At 38.1% G+C, this 24,627-nt stretch overlaps 1 protein-coding gene across 5 annotated transcripts in view; it reads left to right on the top strand.

Moving 5' to 3' along the window:
* ZZZ3 (zinc finger ZZ-type containing 3) overlaps positions 1–24,627 on the top strand; it is a 57,986-nt gene continuing 33,359 nt past the window's right edge. For 3 of the 5 annotated variants that reach the window (XM_077785400.1, XM_077785399.1, XM_077785397.1), the window contains exons 1-2: positions 1–133; positions 23,529–23,682. In XM_077785400.1, the coding sequence (XP_077641526.1) occupies positions 23,642–23,682 (41 nt within the window). In that variant the 5' untranslated portion in view covers positions 1–133; positions 23,529–23,641. Of the gene's footprint in view, positions 134–528; positions 588–963; positions 1,851–23,528; positions 23,683–24,627 lie in introns of those variants that run through there. The other 2 variants (XM_021527695.3, XM_077785398.1) reach the window with 2 other exon arrangements.

Here is a 24,627-nt window from a genome sequence, read left to right as displayed (position 1 = left end):
GGGGAAGGAAGCGGAAGGAGCCGCCGCCGCGCTGAGGGGAGCAGGCGCTGTGCGGAGCCGCCGCCTGGTGCGGGCGGCACGGAGGGAGCGAGCGGGGCTGCGCGGCCCGGGCTCGCCGAGGAGCGGGCGCCAGGTGAGGGCCCGGCCCGGCCCCGGGGGAAGGGGCGGGGGGGGGCCCGGGCGGCGGCGAGTTCGGGACCCGCGCGGGGAGGGGGAAGGAGGAGGAGGGAGCGAGCGGGGGAAGCCCCCACGTGACCAGCGCGTGCGGGGAGGAGGCGGCGGCTCGCGCGCCCCGTTCGAATCAGCTGGCCCGCGGTGGCGCCTTCCGCGCGTGCGCGGCGGCCCCGCCTCCCCCCCGGCTTTACGTGTGCGCGCGCCCGGCGCGGCGGCCCCTGAGACACGTGCGCGGCGCCGCGGGCGCCATGTTGCTTCCGAGCCGCGCGCGGGCACCGTGCGCGCGCGCGCGCGCGGGCCGGGCGGCGGGAGGCGGGGGCGGGCGGGGAAGGCAGGCGGGAAGTCTCGCGAGGTCGCGCAGCTCCCGCGGGAGCGGGCCGGGTGCGGGACGGCGGCGGCGCTGGGCGCGCTGGGTAATGGTACCGGGCCGGGGGCGGGACCGGGCCCGCCGCCCCTCCCGCCGGGGCGCGGGCGCTCGGGAGCGGGAGGGGCGCGCGCCCCGGGGAGCGCCGCCGGCCCCGCGCCGCCGCCGCCTCCTCCCCCCGCCCCGGCCCTGCTCCGCCTCACCTCACATCACCCCGCGGCCGCCCTCCCTTCCCGCCCCCGCCTCGGGCTCTCCCCGTCCCGCCGCTGCCCCCGCGCCGCTCCGCCCCGCCAGCCGCGGGTGCCCGCAGAGCCCTGGGGCCGCCCTCGCTGTGCCGCCCGCTCCGGCCGTCCCCGGGCTCCGGCGCTGCCCCGGCCGTGCGCCGCTCGTGGCTGCCGGCCCCTGCTCACAGCCGCAGCTCCCGGGCCCTTCCTGCGGCCGCGGGCCCCGGCGGGTCCCGCTGGCTCGGCCTGCCCTGCACCCCTGGCCCGGGCTGTGCCTCCGCTCTCCCTGTGCCTGGCCCGGGTTCTGCTGCGCAGCCCGAGCGCTGCCTGCCCCGCAGGGACGGGGGTGCTGGTGGGGAAGGGTCCAGAAGAGAGCTCTGTAACATCCCGAGTCTGCTCTCGATGGAGGCTCTATGTCCCGTTACAGCACAAACTTGTAACATACAGTTCTATCTTCTCTTGTATTTAGAAAAATTGTTCCCGTCGTATCCAAGTGTCCCAGCTCAGCAATATTCCCTTTGTCTCCTAATCCTGCTCTCTTTTAAGGGAGAGCATATGGTTCTTCTTCTTCCTTATGGTGTTTTGTATTCTGTCCTTGTTTTTATCCAGTAACGTCAGGTTTTGTAGTCTTGGAGTATTTTGCTAATTGGTTCTAGGCTAGCACGTTACAGAGACTAAGTTTTTTTAAAATAATGTGGTTTTGAGGCTTTGATGCTCCAAATTTTATTTTGTAAATATGCTTCCAGTTATTATTAAAAAAACCCTAGTAGTTCTTCCATGGTTGTACATGTATTTCCATGTTTTCCATTCATACTGTCATTATACTGTACTAATCACTACATAGTGATTGTTTACTGAGGCTTTAAGTGAAGCTCTGCGTGTACCCTGTATTTTACATTAAATACTGACTTGTGCAACCTCTTAAGAACATGCTTTTCGGATGTATTTCTAACCTGTGGTTAGATACTAGCTTCCAATCCTAGCTGCTCCAAGGACTGCTCATCTAGTAGGGATTGGTAGGTTTGGGATTAGGAAAATGTGATTCTTTACATAAGCAGGTATAACTTCTGAGAAAAGAAGCTGACAAGGCACTGTTATGGTTTGTTTTCAAGCATCTTTTAATCTTACTGTACTGTCTTTTGCATTAATAGTCGTAATATTTGCTTAATCAGAAGTGGAAAAAAGTGTAAGGGGGAAAAAGCATGGGATGTGTTAAACATCAGGGAAGAAAAATGCATCTCTTTATAATATATGGGGGAAAAATATTTAAAAAAAAACCTATCAGGTGAAAATGGTCACTCAGCTGAAGAAACTTCCCATTACCTCAGAAGGACTTAGCAGTTAAGTCAGTTTGACATGTGACTTCTAGCAAGTCATTAGGAGCCTAAACAACTTTGGTTTCAGGCTTTTTCCAGCACTGTCATGTTTATTCCATAAAAAAATTCTATGCCTTGAATTTACAGGCTTGAGTCTGAAGCTTTTTGTGAAGGAGTGTTATGCAGTGCAACCATGTGTGTCAGTAAGGAGCAGCATTGAATGACCTTATATTGAAATACTGCTGATAATTTATGTTTCTGGTTGTTTAGTCTATCATAGGTAGTTGTTGAAATTCTCAGTTGTACCACTGTTAAGTGAAATGATTTTTTCCTTTGCCTTGCATACTCAAATTGCTAAGTGAGAGGCTGTATTAAATAGCTTATTGAGGTATTTAGTGATGGAGCACAATCATATGTCTTGTCTCATAATTTTTAACATTTCTGGAAAAAGAGAAATAGCAAATAGGATTCTTTGGCTCAGTGTTATTATGGATTTAACGTGCAAAAATAACTGGATCTTTATTTCACAGAATTTGGGAATGTGTCCTAATAAGGGCTTTTGTTCTACAGCTGAACAGCATGTGACTGCTCTGATGTTTATCAGTGTTTCTAACATACTTGTGTAGTGAGATTGCATAGTGAGATATTCTGTCCTTAGCCTCATACAGAATGAAGGCTTTACACTCCCAGTATTTCGAGGAGATTTGAAGTTCTTATGGGGTTCTTCTGGTTGCTGGGTTGGTTGGGGTTTTTGGGGCCATCTGTCTGTGTCTGGTTCTTGCAGATAGTTTTAGGTACTTAGATTGACTTCTGATAATAGTTGTGTGGTTGATAAAAGGTGGGAAGAATTATACTCTGCTCTTTTACCATGAGGGAAATAAGAAATATGTTTCTTAATGTTTCTAAAAGTACTGGGGAAGCTGAAACAAAAGTCTTTGCAGTCTGCTCTGCTTCCAGTTGTGCTTATTTTCTTATTTTGTTTTGGGTTTTTTTTCTTCTTTTAAATTACCTTTCACATTTCCAAGCCCTTCTTTGAGATCTCTAGGACTAATCTATTGAGGTTTGCTTTGCTTTAGTTTTCCCAAAGTCTTTGCATTGTGTGGGAACTGATGATACAGGTCTCTCTGGTCATAAGGAACAAAATTTGCAAGAGGGAATTTATTCATCAAGTATTTGACACTTGCATCCATATATAGATGGCACTCACAGTTCTAGAAATGCAGTACTGTAGGACCTATTGTTCCCTTTCTCTCAGGTTGGTTTAAAACTAATTGGATTATTCCAGACAGATATTTGTAGACCTTGTCCTTAAAAACCTTGAAGAAGAAAAATTCTGCTACTTCTGTAGGCGTGAGTGAAGTTGCAGAAACTGAGAAACTTTCTCACTTCTGTAGTGAGGGTTTATTTTTTTTTTTCTTGGTTTCCAAATTAAGTGTTCTTTGCTGTAAGTAAAATTGCTGCTGATAAGAATTTGCTCCTGGTAAACTTTACTCTAACACTTAAGGGTATATTGTTCCAGTTTTAAGAACACTGTAAATATGGTTTGTGGTTGAAAAACTGCTATGGTTGTAGAACCATCCTGGTAGTTTTGTTTTCTGAAAACGTTCCTTCTGCTTGAGTAACTTTTTAAAAGACACTTCAAAAGTGCAGAGCTTAACATTAAATGATGTGTTCTTATTGGGCACTTGTGTTTCAAACAAAATGACTTTAAAAAAGATTCCTTTATGGAGTGCAGCTTTGTAATCATAATATTTAGAGCTTGTAGGTAGTATGTTAATAACTTATATGGTTTGTTTCAAAATTTGAGTATTTGTTAACTGTTTGGATTTAATGGCTTTCCCTTATATAGGTAATTGGTTGTATCTTCCATTCAAAAGTTTAGTATCTTAACTTACAGTAACTGTTCTTTAAAGTTACTTCAGTGTTTGTTGCTTATAATTAATTCAGTTAAACATAGAAATACATAAAGCTCAGTGAATCCAATGCTCTGCCCTTTGGAAGTGTACTGGGATCATTCCCTCTGATGGCAGACTTCCTCCTTGTGCTGCTTGTTTCAGCAGCTCCATCACCCTCCCCATGTTTAAAGTTTTATGTGATCCTGAATTTCAGTATTTTTGCTTTGCATACAGCTGATCACTTTGTCTCTTGTTGCTTCAGAAAAGCGTTGATTCTCCTTGTAGCAGTGTTCTAGATTGCTGTTAACTGCTATCCAGTTTCTCTGGTCTTTTGAACCTCATCACAGGACAGAGGAATATGAATGTTGGCAAGATAGACAATTTGATTCTCCAAGATTTTAAAGATGTTTTTAGTAGTTCAGATTTAAATACAGTATTTAAACACAAATATTTGCTTTTATCGGAAGGGTGCATATGTGCTCATGAAGTATCAGCAAGAAGTGTAAAAGCTCATCTTTATATGTTAGTAGAGAAGTGGCATTTTAATAGTCTTCTTGTCATGAGAAGTAGCTGATTTTTTTGCCTAAGAAGGATGACTATAATTATGTTCCAAATACTTCAGTTAGAAAATTTGAAAGTCAGAGAGGAAAGGAGTGTTCGTGAGAGTTTACCTGTGGGTACATATATTACAGCATCCTGCTTTTTGTTGACGTTTTTGTTTTATTAGCGTCTGTATATATACATGAGAGCTGGATTTTTCAGAGCTAGTGGTGCAGGGTTTTTTGTGTGAATTGAAGTGTCTCTGAAGTATCTCTAGTTTAGGAAGGAAAAACAGGGAGCCGAAATTGCAAATTGGAGGGGCTGTGCAACTGGGTTACTGTGCCACAGGGAAGTGAATTAAAGAGGGAGGAGAGTGACAGAGCCTCCTGCGTATGTTTGTGTTTGAAGCATACTCTGTTCAGTAGTGTTGAAGTTGGGAATGTTACCTCCACAGCCGAGGAATCTAGAAACACCAAAGATAGATACTGTCAGAGAAGTTCTGCTATGCTGCTTAATTACTAATTAAATAAATGTTTTAAGAATATTTGAAATTGAAGGCATGGGTGTGTCTTGTGTAGTTGTATTTTCTGAATTTATTCCTGTTTATTTTTTTGTTTTGTGTCCTGGGTGAGAGAACAAAGCAGATTTGCTAATTGCCTGGATAGGACAAATCTGGGAGTGCATATGAGCATTAGTGTGAAATAGTCTTGGAATGACCTGAACTGTATATTATGCACTTCAGTAAACAGTACCTTCCGGTAGAAATAGTAGATTTAAATATGAGAAACACTTGGCTGGGCAACAGTTTTGTAAATAAGCAGCTGTATCACAAAATGAACACAGTGGAGTTGTGACAATTCTGTGAAAGCCAGGATCTCACTGTATTGTTGCCTGTGAGAGGGAAGTTGCTCTGCAGTACTCAGTGTAAGGACTCAGATAATGCGGTGTCTCTCTTCTTGTTACTCTGCTTCCAACAGATTTGGACCAGCTGAGAGTATTTAGGGAAGAGTTGCAGTAATGACCTTTAAGGAAGGACTGAAGGAATTGCACTTGTTTAGTCTTTTGCAGAGGTGGGGAGACATAATAATAGGCTTCAAATGTGGTAAAGTTTGCAACAGAGAATAATGTAATAAACTGTTCTCTCTAGGTGGGATAAGAAATAATAGTCCTGAGGAGCATTAAAAGAGATTTTGATGTCAGGGAAAACTTTGCAGCTCCAGGAAAGATTATCTGTCCAGGACAGATAATCACAGGGTTATACATCTGAGGGAAGTAATGGGATAGCTATTGCTGAAAGTGCTCTAGAAAAGGTTAAATAACCTCCTTTTAGAGGTGATTGAGGTGTAGTTTTCTGTCCTTGGCATAGGAGGTAAGATGACTTTTTAACATTAGACCTCTCATAATTTTTAGATTTTTGTAATATTGCTGGCCATGATTTAAAAGAGTAAAACCACAAAACAACACAGTGGAGAAAAAAATTAGTGATGTAACAGTTGTAAGATTTAGTAAAAAACGTTCTATCAAATATATTCATTAAAGGGTTTTTATAAAATATTTATTAAAGCCGTCTGTAATGTAATATTGAAGTTAACTTGAATAGAGCCTTCATGGTAGATTTAATATCTTTGACTTGCCTTTAGGTAGTTTCAGTGATCCAAAAGAAAGAAACTGAGCTGGAGTCAAAGTCTTTCAGAAGACTTCATTCAAGAGAAAGCTCAGAAGATAAATTCTGATGAGCCAGGGAGTCAGGTGCATTCCAGGCTCTGAAATAGAGCACACCATGCTGCTTCACCTCTCTATAAAATTGAGATTACAGTTAATATCTGAGACATGTATGTTGTGTGTTGATCACCACTGATAAAGTCTTAAGGTTCCTGAAGGGTTTGTTCTATCAATATATTGTTATTTAAAATCGCTTTGTGTTCCGTGTATTAGGAATAGATTTCGGTCTTTCATGCACATTGCTATGTAATAGCAATATAAATAAACTTGAACAGAAATGTATCCTGTCTATTACATATACTAGTTTCATAAAAAAATTCTCTTTTGGGACTCTTTTGGGTGATTTAAAAATATTTGATTCAACTGGAAGAGCTAACCTTGATACAAATGAGTTAAAGCTTTTTAAAGTACTGAACAATTTGATAGAACTTCTTGAACTAAATTCAGCTTATTGCCTTACTCAGCATTTTTTCTATTCAAAATCAACTGCCTATATCCCATATGACCTTGTTCAAGCATTTCTGATTTTTGAAATTTGACAAAGCTGACTCAGGGTTAAGGGCAAGTGAAGGATAGGCTTTGTGTCATATATGTCTGTGCTCTGGAATTAGGGAAAATGGTTAAAGTGAAACCATTGTCACATTCTCAATGATTTAAAAAGAGTGTAGAGAATGTACATAAAATGATGCTTTCAATCTATTATAGCCTAATTGTAATTAGACTTTTAGTACATTTTTCTCTCTCACCAGTTATGTTGATTAAAGTTTATATGTACTTCCACTGCACAGACTATCAGCATTATCTTTGCTATTATTGATAAGAAATTGTAACTGAACCATCAGGAAACAAAGTGCTGCTAACTGACAGGGTTTAGATCCTGGTGTAGTGTTTGCTTATATAAACCTGGAACTCAATAAAGGAAGAATGCAAACACTGTTCACCATATTAGACTGATGTCAGAAAAGGAATTTGTTCCTTTTCTCAAGTATTTTAAGTCATCTAGGGATTTTCCTTCTATGTATCACTGCAGTACAGAGGCTTTTTGTAGCCTATTATAAAGGGATCATGGTATCTCATGTACTAAGGGCACAAAGGCTTAAGTCTTAGGCAGAGGCAGATGCACCTGATCCCCAAGCTCCACCTGAAGAGCTGGAACTGAGATGCAATTGTTAGACAGAGCTGCCTGGAAAAGGCTGCTTTAACCTGGAGTTTGGAGCAGCAGTTCCTGCAGAGTCGACTGGAGCGGTGTATAAGTGATGACTGACTAAAGATTTGGAGTAGAAAGATGTTAACATTTCAGCAGATGCCATGGTTTGTTTTCTTCGGGTTGTTTACCTATTTCCAATGTAAAAAAAAATTTGGCAACTTCCAAAATGGCATCTTATTAATAATTTTGGAATTAGCATATATTAATACATGTTTTCTTTCCCACCCATTACTTTCTTTTAATTTACTTTATTTATTGTGCTTTCTATGTACGTCTCAAAATTAGAGTACAACTAGCAGCAAGTTTTCCTGGTTAGGGATGCATTATTGTATTGCTTTTGTTAGTAACTAATCTGTCTATTTGTCACTTGAAAAGATTTGACAATATTTTTGTGCCTTGCTATGCTGCCAGCACTATTCTTTGGGGGTTTCCTTAAGAGCTAGACTACAGGAAAAAGAAAGCTAAATAGATGTTATCAGGTCTTAATCCTCACTTGTCAGCATTTCTGGTTGTGTTTATTTATTTATTTAACCTTGGGAAAATAGGCAAAATGAGAAGCCAGTATAGCTTATGGGGTTTTTTTATTTTTAACTAATGTTTTATTTTCAGTGGAATCGTGATGTTTATTGCGTCCGTTTTCTGGAAATTCTGCTCTATTCTGTGCGTTCTAAAAAAAGTGGAAAGACTGAAAAAAAATCTTTATTCACAGTATTCATGTAGAGGCTGCTATAGTACAATTACTTTTCATGTGCGTTGATAGTTTTAAATGCACTTGTGAGGAAGTGGTTTCTAACAGAATAAAGTGTAATTACATAATTTCTCTTAAGTGAGGTCAGGTGAGAGTTTTTCTGGATCATGGGAATTCAGTGATCCTTTGTTAAGAGGATTCCTAAAATACTTCAGAGGAAAAAGGTTCTTCATCTATCTGCTATCTGATAGCCAGTGCTGAAATGGACAATGAGAAACATTCACTCCTTCTGTGATGTCCTAGTGCAAATAAAACTTCCCACACATCCCCCATCTTAAAGTGAAGTCTGTCTTTTTTAGATTTCTTGACATGTATTTTGGAGGTCTGAATTGTTGAACCAAAGGGAATTTTGCAAATCCTTGAGAATCCTCTATTCTCATAAATGGATTGCTTTTTGGAGTACAGTTTGCTGTCAGGACCATTTAGATTATACAAGTGTACAGGAGCAGATTTGTTGCTGTTAACATCTTGTTATGCAGTCTTTATTGTTGTTTTGACTGCACCTCAAAAAAAAAACCAAACCAAACAAAAAAACAAACCTCACCAACAATACAGGTAACAAATTATTTTAAATATTGATGAATTTCAGTTACATCTCTCATGATCTGAAAATATCTCTGGTTAATTCCAACCCAGAAGCATTTTTGTTGGAAATTCACCTGTTACATGAAGGTTTGTTTTCTCCTTTGGTCAGAATTTGAATATAGAGAGAGAATGATTTGCCTCTCTTTTGGGTTCTGGAGGTAAAAAGCAGGCCAGTTACTGTCATTTTATCCAGTGTGACTCATGTCTCATTGATTTTCCACTTGAGAGGTAACTCTGGTGATCAGACCTTTGTGTTCTGCTTTTAGGGTGTATCTCATAATTGAATTAGTTGCAGTTAGATCAGCTGCCCTTCTAAAAAAACTTTTTAGATTGTTGTATGTCTGTATTTACTTGGCCAAAGAAATTCCCTCGAAGAAACAATCCCAAAAAGTCAGGAGAGTGTGAGAAATAGGAGAGCTCTGGAGAAGCTTACTGTGTGATATTTTGGTACCATTTTCAGTTTTGATTCATGTGTCACTACAGCTTTATTATATGACTTGTACCAAATAATCATGTGGACGTTTCTTCTCATCCTGTCTGTTCTGTCAGCAGGCCTGATTTGCAGACATGGCATGAGCTCCAGTTTAAGATCTGTTTTCTTCTTTAAATGTGCCCTTCCTTTGTGTGGGTTGTAGCTTGGCTTCCCTGCTTGGTTCATTCCTGCAACTGTCTTGAAAGGAAAGTTTGCTTTTCTAATACTTAGAAATTAGCTTCTGTTGAAGTGTGAACAACTGTTGCTTTTTTGACCTTCACTGACCTTATTTTTCATGATGAAATGTCAAAAAGAGCTCAGGAGTTTGAATCAGTAACAAGAATACAGAAAGTTTGCAGTTTTTTTTCCCTCTCGGATGTCTCTCTTTGTGCCGCTGATTCTGTTAGTGAAGACTTGAGTGAATCAGCTGGATTTTGGTTAAGTTTTCAATAGCATTTTAACAGATTTATATAAAAGTGAACAGTTAACCAGAATGAAAATAGAGTAAAACACAATGCTGTGACCTCTGCTGTGTGTAAAGAGACATGAAGAATGTTTCCCCAGCATTCAGAATTCCAGAATAATACAAGTTATAGCTGGGCACTATATCTAGATGGAAGCAATAACCTGCTGGATTTAGTCCTGTGCATCAGTTAGAAAACACTTCTAGCCTCAGCATGGAAGTTTAGAGTTCCAAGGATAAGAGGAGTACTCATGCTGCTGAGGCTTACAAAGCATGAGGGAGAGCTTGAGAGAAGGGCTTCACATTACAGCAAACCTGATCCAGGGACTGGCTGTCACCAAATGCAAAGTCGTGGGCCCTGTTTTCCGCTGGCACTTGTGCTTATTTCACCATTACAGTGAGCCTGTCTAGGAAGCTAAACTAGAAGGAAAATTACCCTTATTTTGTAAGGACTAGAGATTTTCAAATCGGCTCACTGTGAGATCAGATTGAATACAGAAACAAATGCATGAGAAAAATAGGAATGATGTGCGTGAGAGTTAGAGGGGAGTGGGATTGCTTCTTTTTGTAGATTAAATCACTTAATGGTAAATGACACCTCACCTGGGAAGTCTTGTTGCAAAATTAAAGAGAATGATTGAAAGCTCACCACCAGTCTGTGAATCCACCCTGTTGATAAAGGAGTGGGAATGTTGATGGGTGTGGTTTCGATTGCTGTGATAGGAGGGTGCAAGGAAAGTGGTGCCTTGGACAAAAAAAAAAAAAAGAAAAAAAATGCTCTTTTGGGAAGTATCTAAATGGGTGAAATTGAGCAGGAGCAGAGAAAGGTCCATTGCAGTAGTTCAGATGCAAAATGACAAGATCCTTAGGGGAGCTACCCACTTGGAGTGACAGTGAAAACCTTTGAATGTCAAGCCAGCTGCTGGAAGAGGGTTCAGTCTCTAAAAAACCTGTTTGCTGTCTTTGTAACCTTCCTTGTTGATGGGTGGGTAACCTTTGACATAGGCTCCTGGACTCGCCAACATTTTTTAAATTATGATTCTGTTATCTCACATATGGATTTGCATTTTTATTTCCATAGTGGCAGTTGAAATACACATACATTGGAGAGTTGTTCCTTTCTTATCACTTAGAACAATTAAAAAAAAACAGTTTTAATGTTTTCTTCAATTGAGCAAGGATAATCCAAACTGTATGCATGCAGAACTCAGAAGGGAAGCAGTGCTCACCTTAGCTGGCATGTGACTTAAGAGGGGCATTTTAAGTCAAAATAAGCAGATTTTTAGAAGATGGCCATTTCAATTTTTGAAAAATACTGATATTGGTATTTCAATACAATTATTTTAGTGATTGCAGAAAAACACCTCTCCTCTAGTGGTGATAGGAGTCTAATGACTATATTTCACCACTATCTTGAGTCAGAAGAATCTCAAAAAACTGAACAAATGGGTATTAAAATAGAAAATTATTGTTAGGAATATGAAGTAATGCATAAGAATAAAAATAGGCTTTTTTATGCAAAAAAGCCCAACCCTGACTTGAAATCAGCTATTAGGAAAGTCTTCTGATAGACATTTCTGTAAAGTCATCAATTTGGTTTTCACTAGGTGTCAAATAAAGTAAATAGAGTTGAGTATTAATAGAAAGGGGTCATGACATAAAATATTAACTATTCTGTGGTAAAAATCTACGAGATACATAGGCCATGCTTTGAATATGATTATCCCACACTGATCTGTCTGCTAGACTTAATACAGAAAAGGGCAATAAGAATAATCAAAATTCAGGATAGCTTCTTTATGCAGAACACCAAGGAGATAAACCAGATAAAGTAACCATTAATTCTAGGATCTTACAGCAAAGGTATGTCCTCATATACTGTGAAACTTAATTTTTTAGGGTATGAGAGTTTTATATAGGGTTTTTTTTTCCAACTGTTATCAAGGAAGGAATGTGTTTAATTGCTTCTTGCCCTAGGAGAGATAATATATCACTGAGTTATGAGGGCTTTGTGTGTTCAAGATACAGCAAAGGCTGCCTAGGAGATATATTCTTACTGTATTTATTTTTCTTCTTTTATGGCTACAGCATTGTGCTGTGAGTGATAGAGTTGTTCACAGCTGAATAATTTTGGTTTTTTTACAGAAATTTTAGATGTTCTCCCAGATAACTGGCAATTGGGGTTGGGCTTTTTTTTTTTTTCTATAATATTTTTTAAAAGGTTAACAAGTTTTATGGATGGCATATAAACTACATTTGTCAAGTTAATCTTTACTTCATATTTCATGTCAGCTCTTCAGAGGTACTAAGGAATAAGCACAGCATTTGTTTTGCTATTATGTGGTTAAATTCCTTAGAATACTTTGTAAAAACTGTGCCTTAGACAGAACCAGTAAAGCTTTTTTAGGCCATCACTGGCAAACTGCAAGTTATTTATTATTTAAAACAACTGTATATAAAGCCTTCTGCCTCATATCTTTACTCTAAAAATGTAAATGTGCAAAAGCAAACCACTATGATTTCTAACTTTGTAACAGCTTTTATTGATTATTTTCAAATTCATACTCTAGAGATCCCGAACTGTATCTATGGCATATTCAGAAAGCTACTGATCATACTGGTCTTGGTCTTGTAAGACATAAACATTTAGAGTAATCCTATCTCTGTAGTTAAATGTTTTGGAGGGATAAAGTAGGAAAGAAGTCGATTTTGTATTTGTGTTAAGTCGGTATCTAAGCCCATAGTAAATAATGTAACCATTTAAGTCTAAGCTTTATCTAATTCCTCCAAATGAGAAGTTTCTAAATGTGTTGTCATTTGATACAGTATGTGAGCAATCCTGGTGTGCAGCTCAGAGACAAAGCAAGAAAGAAGAATTTTAACTGCAAGTGCAGGCTTTTTGCTGCTGTGATGGGTTGGCCATTTAGAGAAGTGTCTGAACCCTGACAGTCTGCTCATGTTTGCTCAGGATAGGTATGAAAGCTACATAATTCACACTTTCCAACCCACCTTCTGGCAGCTTCTTCCTGCTTCCTGAATCTGTGATAAAATGTGCTGAAGGTACCTCTTTTTTTTCTTGTGCTTCAGGAAATTCTCTAATGGCAGAACCTGAAACTTGGATAGCCTTTTAATGTTTCTTCAGTCCTTTAATCTGATATTGCAGGATAATTGCAAGGAATAGTGAAATGAGTATCTCCTTTTTATTTATGGAAATAGATACTGTCAAGAATTTTAGATACCATAACCAAACATGTATTTTTATATAAGAGGTTAAATGTTGTAATTGCTATTCTACTAAAATGTGGTCAGAATTTGCCCTGAATTATTGCATTAATAACTGATGAAGTATAAAGTACATTAAATACTACCATGGTCATGAATCCTATTGTCTTGAGACAAAAGACGAAAGAAAAATTACTTCAGCTTCACAAAACTAAAATGAGAAGAGGCAAGATGCTGTTTAAAGCCTTGAAGTGTCTTGTGTTTTATTAGGGTAGATACAACTGCAAACATGCACCTTTGTTACTGGAGCTGAGTGTATGTATTTGAAGGATTGACATTATGGTTGCAAAGGCATGCTTTATGTGTGTAGTAGCTTTCCATCATTAACAATACCATGAGGCTCTTTATTTTTCATCCTTGAGAAAGTGTTTCTTAGGCAAAGCCAGAAAAACTGAAGTAGAAGGGGAAGCTAAGTAAAACGAAAAATTTGTTCTGCCAATAAAAAAAAGACAAAGCAAGACAGAAAAAAGCCAATTGAAGGCAGAATGGAGAAAGAGTTAAAATGAAGTTGCTATGAGAATTGCATTGGGTGTCTAACCTTGCTTTTTCTGCCAGGTCTTTATACCCATTTGTAAAAATGAAAATACAGAGTTCTCTTTTTACAAAAGCATCAGTGGGATAACCTGAATGCTAAAAATTTGTGGGAGCACAAGGGAAGACAAGGAAAATTAATGGAAGAGAAATTCACTGACGTTTAGAAAATGGATAGATATCACATATGACTTAGGAGGACTCTGAGCTAAAAATATTTGGAAGCTATAATGGTATTATACACAGCAGCTCTTGCCTAACCATCTGCTTATCGTGGCTGTTGGAGACAAAGTACTGACTGCAGAGATGTGTGGCTTTGCTCTGTGTGAGAAAAGAGGCTTGAAGTTTAATAATGTTGAGCATAATTGATTTGCATTTAAATTTAATGAGGGAGAAGTTTTGAAAGTGAATAGTCAATTAACATGCAAGGGGAATCAAGTGTCTCTGTGCATAGGTGACAGATATGCTCATGTGCTTAGGCAGTAATAAGTATGTCCCTTTTGCTCTGTGAATGTAGTGCAACATCTCAATATCAAGAGAGATCTTCAGAAAGCCCTTGATAAAGTATTCAGCTGCTGGGACAGGGTAATAGAATCAGAATGAATTTTTCACTTCATAGGCAATCTTTCATTTCATGCTTAAATACTGAGCATAGTTTTGGAAGTAAACCGTCTCATGTAGTTGTAAGAAATCGTAAACTGAGTGTTGCAAAACAAAACCCTGAAGAACAATAAATTCAAAGCAGAATATCTGGGTATCCTTATATCATAAAGTTGAATGAAGAAAGCCAAAAGAAAAGCATATGTAGGGTAAACTGTAGTTGTATTTCAGCAGTGTGTTGACAGGTTAATGATAGGTTTAGAGTAACAGTGTAAAGTCTTAGAAATGCTTTGAAATGTATTTTAAATCTATCAAATATATATATTTAGCACATTGATAAGATACCTGGAGAAGAAACAGCTGATGAGTAGTGGTGCTGTATGAAATGTTGTACTCTCCTGGCTTAGTCTTTCAGGGGAATAAATTTGTGACTTTGAAAGATCAAGAAAGTGTGAATCAGACTATTCTGAATTTTTACTGTGCAAGGGCTGTAGGAACTGCAAAACTTACGAGTAAGCCTGTATCTAGATGAAAAATGAAAGTGGAGCAAGTCTAAAGGTTCTTTGTCAGTGATCACAGGAAAAGCAAAAATCTGTAGGAAAACAACAGGCAACTCCCTGCATTCTTACATGACAATTATGTTGGCAATGAATTAAATTTAATTCCAAAGTATTCAAATGAAAAAAATACTCATACTGAGAAAATAAGAGTAACAACGAAGCTGAAATTTTAAATGTAAATGTAGGCTAGACAGAACTTCCTTTGTATTTCCAGTTAATACTGTAAGCATAGGCCAGGCAGAACACAGAAATAGTGGGAAATAAAAAGCAGCATATTGTTTATCAGTGAATGTACTGGCCTTTGAAGACCTTCTGAGCACAGCAAGAGAGGAAAGCAGAATGGCAGTCAAGTAAAACAAAATTACATGTGGTGTGGTCATAGTTCTATTTGAGTTACATATATTGGACTAGAAAAGTAAATTAGGCTACCAAGGTGCTGTTAAATCAAGGAAATTGTGGCTAACTATCCTATCTGGAAGTACTTGGATATGAACAGTAGCAGCTAGAAAAAGGTAATGTACTAGTTGAATTGGGAGCAGTCTTACAATAGATCAGTGTTTTTTTTTTTTTTTAATAAAGGTGTCTATTAGCAGTAGATGTACAATGATTAAAGGGAAGGGTATGTGATAGTGTTCATATTACATATTGGTTTGTTTCCTGTGCCTAAGGACATCAGCAAAACAGAAAGCAGCTCCTCACTACCCCTTTAAGAGCTTTTAAAAACCACAGTTTCTAATGCACTTAAAACACTTTCAGTACTTGCCAGTGGAAAATCCCAAGCCAAGCAGACTGAAATATGCATAACAGTCTTCTTACTCAGAAAACATAAATACAGCCTGAGCATACAGTGAGAACATCAGGCTATAGAGGTGTATTGAAACTTCTTGCTTATCAAGCTCAGTGTCAGTCACAAAGCAGAATTGGGAAAACAGCTAAGAAAAAACATTTTCAAGTGCTGATAATTTGCAGTTTTGTCAGGATGCCCAAGAGTTGGGAGAAAATTTCTGTCTGCCTTCAAGTACTTCTGAGTAGATGATGGTGACATCCAGCTCACAGAGCAGGAACGTGCTCACAGCTGCTTTTAAAGGCTGCAATGCAAAGCTGTCATGGATGGCTAAATATGGCTGTAGCAGTTGTGCTGTGTATTAGACCAAACTGCAGCATGAGGCAATGAAAATAAACAACATCCTATATGGAAGGCAGGAGGGATGGGTCCTTTTACTGCAGATCACTATTTTCAGAACTGCCAAAATATTGAGGTTCTAGCATAAGAGTACAGTACTGAAACATGTCAACAGCTGTAGCACCTCAGACAGTTTCTTTAGAAAATAGATGTTTCTCTGGCCGTTCACCAGAGAAATGACTTGATTTTATTAGTATGTCAAAGTCAGTTGTAATGCAGCCACATATAAAAGAGGTGAGGCTCTTAAAAATAATTGCCAATCACAAGGTGACATAAGGCAAGTAATTTATAATTGGACACAATGATCTTAAGGGTCTTTTCAAGCCTAAATGATTCTGTGATTCTATGGTAGCTGTGTTTAAATTCAAGTTTAAAGCATACTTGGCTTATAAGCTTGTCCATTACTTTGCCTAGCCCCTTGCATGTGAGAACTCATCTGTGTACTGGTGGTGGCTGGTGCTATGTTATGCACACAGGATCAACTGGTGTGCCAAGGGATGCCTGCAATTCTGGAAGCATGAAAATGCACTGGATGAGAAGACACAGCATGGTCACAGCACAGCTGTGACAAACTGCATTTTTTTTTTTCTTCATGGATTTTGGGATAGTTCTGCATGCCCTCTCTGCTCGTAGTCTATCCAGAATGTATTTTCAGCATTTGGAGTTGGATTTAGATCAACTGTTTAGGTGTCCCTCTATTTGTTTACTGTTGTCACTAAGTAATATTTGAATCCTTAGGCCAACTTAGCAACTCCCCTAAATTTAGCTGAGAGTAAACATCTCAGAGCTTGCAGCTTTCACAAAAATTGTAGCCCCCTTTTTAAGGGGGATTTGAGCCCAGTAGCCACCCGCTATACATGGTTTGCAAGCAGTCTAGCCAGTGCATGCATGGGTTGGAATTTTACTCACCATCCTTTCTCCTTTGGAGAAGGCCAGAGGGAAGAACTTGACATTTTTCAGAACATTGGAGGTGTGATGGGATGTGAGACAGAATAGTGCCATGTTTAGGACTACAGAGCCAGCCCATTTCTGATCTGCTTATAGAATAATGTGTATCCCCTAGATAGGTGAAAAAGCTTAGATTGAGGTAAAAGCATTATCAGATAGAAAATAAGTGGTTAAAACAGTTTTCATGAGTGTAGATAGCTGGAAAAACAACCTTCTCAGTTTTTGTTTCTTTGGGGAGTAAGGTCATATTTTAAATTTTAAAGAAAAATTAGAACAAAAGCATTTTAATTCTGAAACAACATTGAAAATGTTTTATAGGAACTGTTGCATGCCTCACGTGTCCCTTTTCCAAAATCTGGGTTTATATTTGCCTTAGTGTAATGTAGGAGCACTTCAAAACACAGCCCATGCAGGGCACCTGTTGTTGTGTGTGTGGTGCTGCTCTGAGTTGTGCCTCAGCCTTGTGAGGCTCATGGAGCTGATGCTGTAATTTTGCATATAAAAAGCTATATTAATTGTTGCATTTCAAATGCATGCCCTTGACTGAAAATCATCTGGGATAAAAATGTGTTCTCAACAGTATTTCATACAATATGCACTTTACAGTTTACTTCATAAACTGTTCGTAGTCACTGCTCCAAAAGTAAATCAGAGTAGTAATTTCCAGTGTAATATTGTACAAAAATTAGAAAACTGGTTCATCCTGGGGCTTTTAAGAAAAAGTATAGGAGCATTGATTTTCTCCCATCAAGTTGCTGAGTGGGACTTTCACCTAGGATGATAAAGTGGATTGGGTAGGTGAGGTGATCAGGATATAGAGTGATGGCCAATAAGTGAGGCTAAGCATAATTGTTTTAACTGGGACATGGAAGTTATTTAGATAGTCTGATTTCAATTTTCTTGATAAGTTAATTGTATCAGAAGTAATGACTTTATTGACTAAATATTAGTCACTAAAGTAGGTGGTTCAGTAAGGGTGTTTGCCTAAAGATACTGCCTTTATTCAGGACAAGAGCAAATTGTATTAAAGGATCATTTTTTGCATTTTTCTGTTAAGACAGCATGCTAAAGATAAACACACCAGGTGGTGCATTGAAGTGTGGAATGTGGTCTCTTGTTCCAAGGGACTGTGGTGTACCACCTCACAAAGTTCACATCTTCACCTTCTCTTGTGGCCCTGTGATCCCACGCTTGTGCTGCAGCACATTATCCTTTAGTATGACCCACAGGAAAAATTGATTCATCTGGAGCCATCTGAAAAGAAAACGTGATGTTTTCAACTCTGACCTATTTGTAGATTTATTTCACAGTATAGTTCCACAATAGTTGTGTTGACAGTTGTCCCAGGTATTTGAGACAGATAATTTGAATGAGTGCTGTGTGATGTGAGTTGGGACTAGGTAAAATCACAGATTCTGCCTGTTCCTTCCAGTTATTCCCAGGTCCAGTTTTCCTTTTTCACAGTTGTGTTCTTTCTGTCTTAGCAGTTCCTCAGGATTTCTGTGTGTCTCGTTCTTCAGTCAGCATCCACTCATTTTGCCAGTGTAGCTGGTCTCCCTACCTGTGCATTCACATTTAGCCTGCCTTCATCACAGCTCCACCAGGATTTTTGTTCTCAGGCAAACTCTTCTCTATGCCAAATCCCAATTTCTTACTCCAAAATATGGAGGAAGAAAACCTTGAAGAAACAGTCTGATGTGTCTTAAGCAGCAAGAAAGGTTTAAAATAATTTCCATATTTGTGCACAGAAATGAGTAATTATTTTGACTGAGAATTCTGAAGAGAGACAGCAGGGTGGGAATATCAGTCTGAGACAGATGCTTCAATGTATAATTTCAGCACAAACTCTGATTTGGCCAGGATACAAGAAACTGAAAGCATTTTAAGTGTTTCAGGGTTTAAAGAGAAGAAATTTGATATAATGCTTGCTTTTCTAGAGTTCTGCTGTAAAGTCACACTTGTATAATTCATATTTAGGTTTGCGTGAAGTAATTTTGCAATCTTATCCTGGAATGTCTGGCTGGAAGAGGGGTGATGCCTGTATCACACCCATCCTCCCAGTAAGTTTCCTCATATAGGTAGCCCAGAAGAGTGAGAAATACCAGTGTTGTCAGCAGGTCTGATAGCACTGCTGAGTGGAAGGGGTGCAAAGGAACAGATGTACGTTGCTGGTAGTTGTCATACAATTTTCTGGTTCAGCCTTTTTTCATGGTTTTAGAGAAAGTGTAAGACTGTGTTAGGAGGAGGTTGAGCTTTTGTTTGTTTTCATGCATCCTATTGTTTAACTACCAATTCATTTTCCCTGCCCATTACATTTTGTTTTCTTCCAGAAGGAAGTAGAAATAGCTTTACACAAGAAGATTCTTTCTAAGGAATTTTTTTCCTCTTATGTAAGAATAGGTTTGTCTAGCCCAGTGAACCCATGTCTTTTAGGGAAGTAAAATAGCATATTGGATTATCCATTCTGGTTCTTTGCAGTTTTAGTTTTGAGTAAAACATTTCCCTTGCTAGTTTGCTAGCTTTTAAAACCCATTGACATTTTTTTATATTATTCTATTTTTTTCTTTTACTTTATCTTTTACATATAAGATTAATACAAGTAGTCCCATTCTGACAGACCATATGCAATATAATCCTACTGTGTCAGAGACAGCTGAAATCTCAGAATTCCTCCAGTAACATTTATTAATTTTTATTGATTTTAAGCTTTTTTTAATAACTTTAAGCTGCTTATTGTTACGTATTATTTCAAGTAATAGCTTCATAATGTGGAGGTTATTTCTATAATTTGAAAGTACTGCTTGTTTTGATGTAATGTAGAATCAGAAGAGTAAAATTCTGTTTCCAGAAAACTGATTTCTTGCTAATGTCGTTCTGTGAAACTCAGTATGTGTGGGAAGATATGCTGCTGGCATACTCTAGATGTGATAGACTGCTGAATATAATTTGTTAACTGAAATTCATCCCTAATTTAGTAATACTACTTTGTTAGGAAGTTATGTATTTTTAATGTGGAGATAATCCAAAATCTTGATAATCTGGTGTCTGTGCAGAGTCTCATCTTTTCAGAGGTGCTAATTATTTGTCTCGTGCAAATGCTTCTGTAAGGGATTAGATTCCGTTTGCATAAATAGCTGCTGCTTTCACTTTTTAAAAATGTACTGTTTTAAGTAACATTCCATTGCTCTGCAGAGAATTTAAGAACCTGCTGTTTCATACCACAAAGATCCACTATTACTTTGGACAATTATATATGCGTGTCACATTTGCTTTTGGTAACTTTGCCAATAGCAGATATTGTCTCTGAAGTAATTTGGGGATTTACTAGAGAGTAAATCTAGTATGGTAGTAGAGAGTGCTCCTGCTATCAGATATCCACAAATGCCATATCTGACCACTAGGAGAAATTTGAATCTTTATCACTGCAGTATTATTGCTGAGCATATTGATTGTTAGATGAGACTCAGAAGAAAGATAACAGATTAATTCTCTTCAATATGAAGAGAAATAATGATTCATTATACTCTAGATCAGATGAACACACTATTCTGTTTTCTAGGGTTGAATTGTTGTGGAAGACTTCAGATATTGCCCATTTTCATCAAATAGTGACATCAAGCCAACTATTGGAGACTTCTCTTGAAAAACTGTTCTTCCCCCCACCCCCCCCCCCCCGCCCCATGCACATTTTTTTTTTTAATTGTTTAATGTTGTATGTACTGTTAATTTATCCATCCTAAGTTCCATATATATAATTCCAACTACAGTTGTAGTAGAGGCTGGTTTCAAGTCTGGTGTACACCCACTATGTTCAGGTATTGACTGCTTCTTCTCACTGTCTCTTTTCTAGCTTAGGGCCATGTGGAACATATTTGTAACTGAATCCATGTTTCTGAATTCCTTTAAACCATTGGGCTCATGCTTGACTCTCAGATAGACATAATCCAGAAAAAAATTGGTTATTCTGCTTGTTTAGGAAGGGTTTTCCTCATTCTCCTGTCTTTAACTGTTGGTTTTCATCTCTGTGTAAAATTGTTTTCTTTGTTACTAGAAGTTTTCATGAACTTCAGCATTCAGTAACTTTACTAAATGGGTTTGTGGTTAAGTTAAAAATTCTAGCATAATGTGAATATGATGATATGTATTGATAGAGTCTGCCTAAAGCTGAGTAAGGGTTCTTAAATGCGAAAAATGCATACCCAGAAATGCACCCTATATTGTCATCAAATGCTTGATTGTATGCAAGATGTACAGACAATTTCTGCAAGCAGTTGAACTTAGTCTCACTCTGAAGATTGTCCATACTGATTAATGTGCGACCATTTCCTGTATGATTCAGCAGCAACATTTGCTCACTGGCTTCTTACACAGGTCCTTCCCCACAAGAGATGAATTCAGAGTCCCTTACTTATTTCAAAGCTCTGTCTGCATTACACTCTATTTAACCTGTAACTTAATAATTTTTAGTGGGCTCTGCAGACCACAGTGTGTTGTTTCTTAGCTTATTATCACTCTTTAAACCTCTAGTCTTTATTGCAGTATTCCAGTATTCTTTCTTAAATGTTGTTGTGGTTCCCTGAAGAAAGGCTTTTAGACATAAAAGCTTATTTAGTTTCCCTTGCACTCCTTATTCCAGCTCACAAATAGCTTCTAAAATGAGTGGTGTCCAAAACATTAAATTACTCTTCTATTGAATTTCTCTGCCACAGAAGATGTGGTTGTTCTAAGTGAAAAATGTCATTGTAATTGGTTATGCAATATAAAGGAATGATAGTTAATTTTCAAGACAGTTTTTCCAAGAAGACTTCTGTGAAAAATTATATAATTGTTTGCTTGTTAAGCCCTTGTGAATGTTGTTTTCTAGGCTTTAAGCATAATCAAGGTGCTGTCATTTCACTGTCTCCTGATTTAAATTTCCTCTTTTTTTTAAATTGTTACTTCCTTCTCCATCCCTGCAAACTGCTACCCGACAAAAAATTCTAAGTAAAAATTTTTTTACCCACCTTGGTTTTTCTCTGAAGTTATTTACATGGTCTTTCTGCTGTGTCTAAAATGCTTTGGCTGTCCCCAAAGGCAAATGGACACAGCAGGGGTTGTGTCTTTCCTACTGTGAGTAAATAGGGTTGTTTTGGGCAAAAGAAAATCTGGAGAGAAGAGGTGTAAAAATCTGACAAAATACTGACATTACTATTCCAGCCATTCACGAAACAACTTATATATGTTCTTAGGACTGGTAAAGTAATTAAAAATTATGAGATTAGGCCACCTTCTGATTGGCTCACTGTTCATATTTTGTTTAAATATTTCCTTTATTTTTTTTTAATGTATTTTGTATTTTTGCCAAAGTTGCTGAGCTAGTATTTTTATTTGGTATGTTGTTCTTTTATAAAAATTGGTTAAACTGTCATACTTTTGGTGTCTTCAGATGCATCAGTTAAAGGGATCTTTAGGAAAGGCAAAAACAATATGGATTAAGAGTACCATGCATTTTCTAGTGGTTGTCTTTGCCTTCTTCTTCCATTCTTTGTTTGTCTTATTATGATGATAGTTCTCTGCTGTTTGTTAAATTGAGAAATCCCACTGAATATATTAAACCTGATTTGATTTAGTTATCTACATAAAAGAATTTGTGATACTTCATGTAGCATCACTGGAGAAACATCTTCTGTTACTGAACTTCACTGCAATTAGACAAAATTAATCTCTTCTCTTACGCAGCTCCATTTAGATTTTGAATTGGCAACTTAATGGTGAATTAATTTTCTGTTCTTGCCATATGAAATCTTAACTGGGTTAAAAGTAAAGACAATTTTCAGTAACCTAAATATAAGAACTGCTTAGAATGAAGAATATGAAGGAAACTGTCAGTTTATGTTTTAGATCTTCAAGTTTTGAATTGTCAAGATGAAAATAAGGTCACTTGTATGAAGTCAATAGAATATGAAGAAAGCTTCAATAACCACTATTCTTTAGTGAATTATGGTGCCTTTATAGTACTAGATGTTCTTAAATTAAATGTGATTACTGGTGTATTTTTTCCAGCAGTAACTTGGTCATGGGCACAGATGCCCAAATTGGAGACAACTGAAATCATTGTGTAACTTCTGGATCTATAGATGTATTTTGTCTTTCAATATCCAAAATATTTCACTTCCACTACAAATGAGGGGCTGTACGTTGTTTTCCCTGAATGAAGAGCAGGTTTCATGTGAACTCTAGAAAGCATTTTAGTCCCATTGTATCAATGAAGGTTATTCAGGGATTTGGAGCCAATATAAGTTGAGGTCTGTTCAGTTAATTAAAATTTAACAGCAGAGTTTTTCACTGTGTATCTAACTATAAAATACAGTGCATTTCATAATTCATTAGTTGCAGTACTACCTTTCACTCTTGTTTTCTTATGTCTCTTCAAATGCCTTCTGAAATTTGAACACTCTAACACAACTCCTGTGAATTTATTTGCTTGTACATTTAGTGTGATACAGTGAATCACTTAGAAACTACCAAGGAAGACATTTTGCATTTGAGACCTAAATTAGCATTTCACATACTTAATTACTTCCTAGCACATTGATATTTCTTTCAGTAAGACACTTTTAAAATAGATAATTTCTTCTTTAAAAAGCTGTTACTCTATATGTCCTGTTGTATTCTTCTTCCTTTTCAGTGTGGTAATTTAAATTTTTATTGATATCTTTGTATTTTTCTCAACAGTTTTCAAAAGCTGGTTATTGTGATAGCATAAACTAGTGAAGCATTTGGATTACATGATGGATATCAGCAATGGTGATTGATGTTATTTGTGTGGTACAGTAAGAGTCTGCTGTATGAAATGCCAGAAGTTTACATTTCTTCTAGTTTTGCAATGGTAAGTTTTTTTACATTTGTACTAAGGAAATAATAACTTTCTTGTCATATAAGGTGTATTTCTTGAGAAAAAATATCAGCAAGTCAGTAAAGATTTCTCTCTTACTTACGTTTTCTAAAGTCTATTGCATTCAGAAATAATTACTAACCAAAGTATACATTTGAATTTGGTTTAAGTTATTTTATTAGTACTGATTTGAATTGTCAGATACTCACCCCTCATGTGTGCTAGCTTTAATTAAATCAACTTAGGGGAAATGGAATCTGTAAATAAACCCTGTTTTTCATGTTTGGGTTCAACCCCAAATGGGATCACTCTCCAGATGGTATTGAGCCTGCATGCAAAGAGGGAGAATATGCAGGCAAGTCTATCCACGTGGAAAATAAATGTAAAAACCATTATAGAAAACACATAGTATTTTGCTCTCTTCAGTCAGCTGCTGATGTTTGACCATTTGCTTGCTTATATATTATGTATATTTTCTCTTAAGGCAGAGAGTGTTGGAGAGCTCACACTTAAAATTAAGTGGACAGAATGAAAGTTAGTGCTGTAGCATATCTTTAGGTATATTTTCAGGAATACAAACAGTGCACCTTTGCAGGCATTCATCTGAGGCAGCAGGAATAGCTAACAAGCAGGAGGATTGTAGCAGCACAAATAAATCACAGTTTTTCAGAACATTTGAATTTTTCACTTTATAATTACCTTTTTTTTTTGTTACACAAAATGACGTGCTGTCATACACAGTTGTGTATGAGCTATACCACATGTACACAGAATTAATGGCCTTTCCTCTACTGCTTTGTCCAGAACTACACCAAGCAATGTTAGAATACATTGCTTTCCTTGAGAAATACTGCTTGCATAGTGAATTCCTAAACACACAATACAGTAAATACTGGTAATTGTGAAACAGAATTGTATTTCATGAAAGAGTACTTGTCT

This window comes from Lonchura striata, chromosome 9, assembly GCF_046129695.1.
Source record: "Lonchura striata isolate bLonStr1 chromosome 9, bLonStr1.mat, whole genome shotgun sequence".
Lineage (NCBI taxonomy): Eukaryota > Metazoa > Chordata > Aves > Passeriformes > Estrildidae > Lonchura > Lonchura striata.
This window is presented reverse-complemented; position numbering and strand designations above follow the sequence as displayed.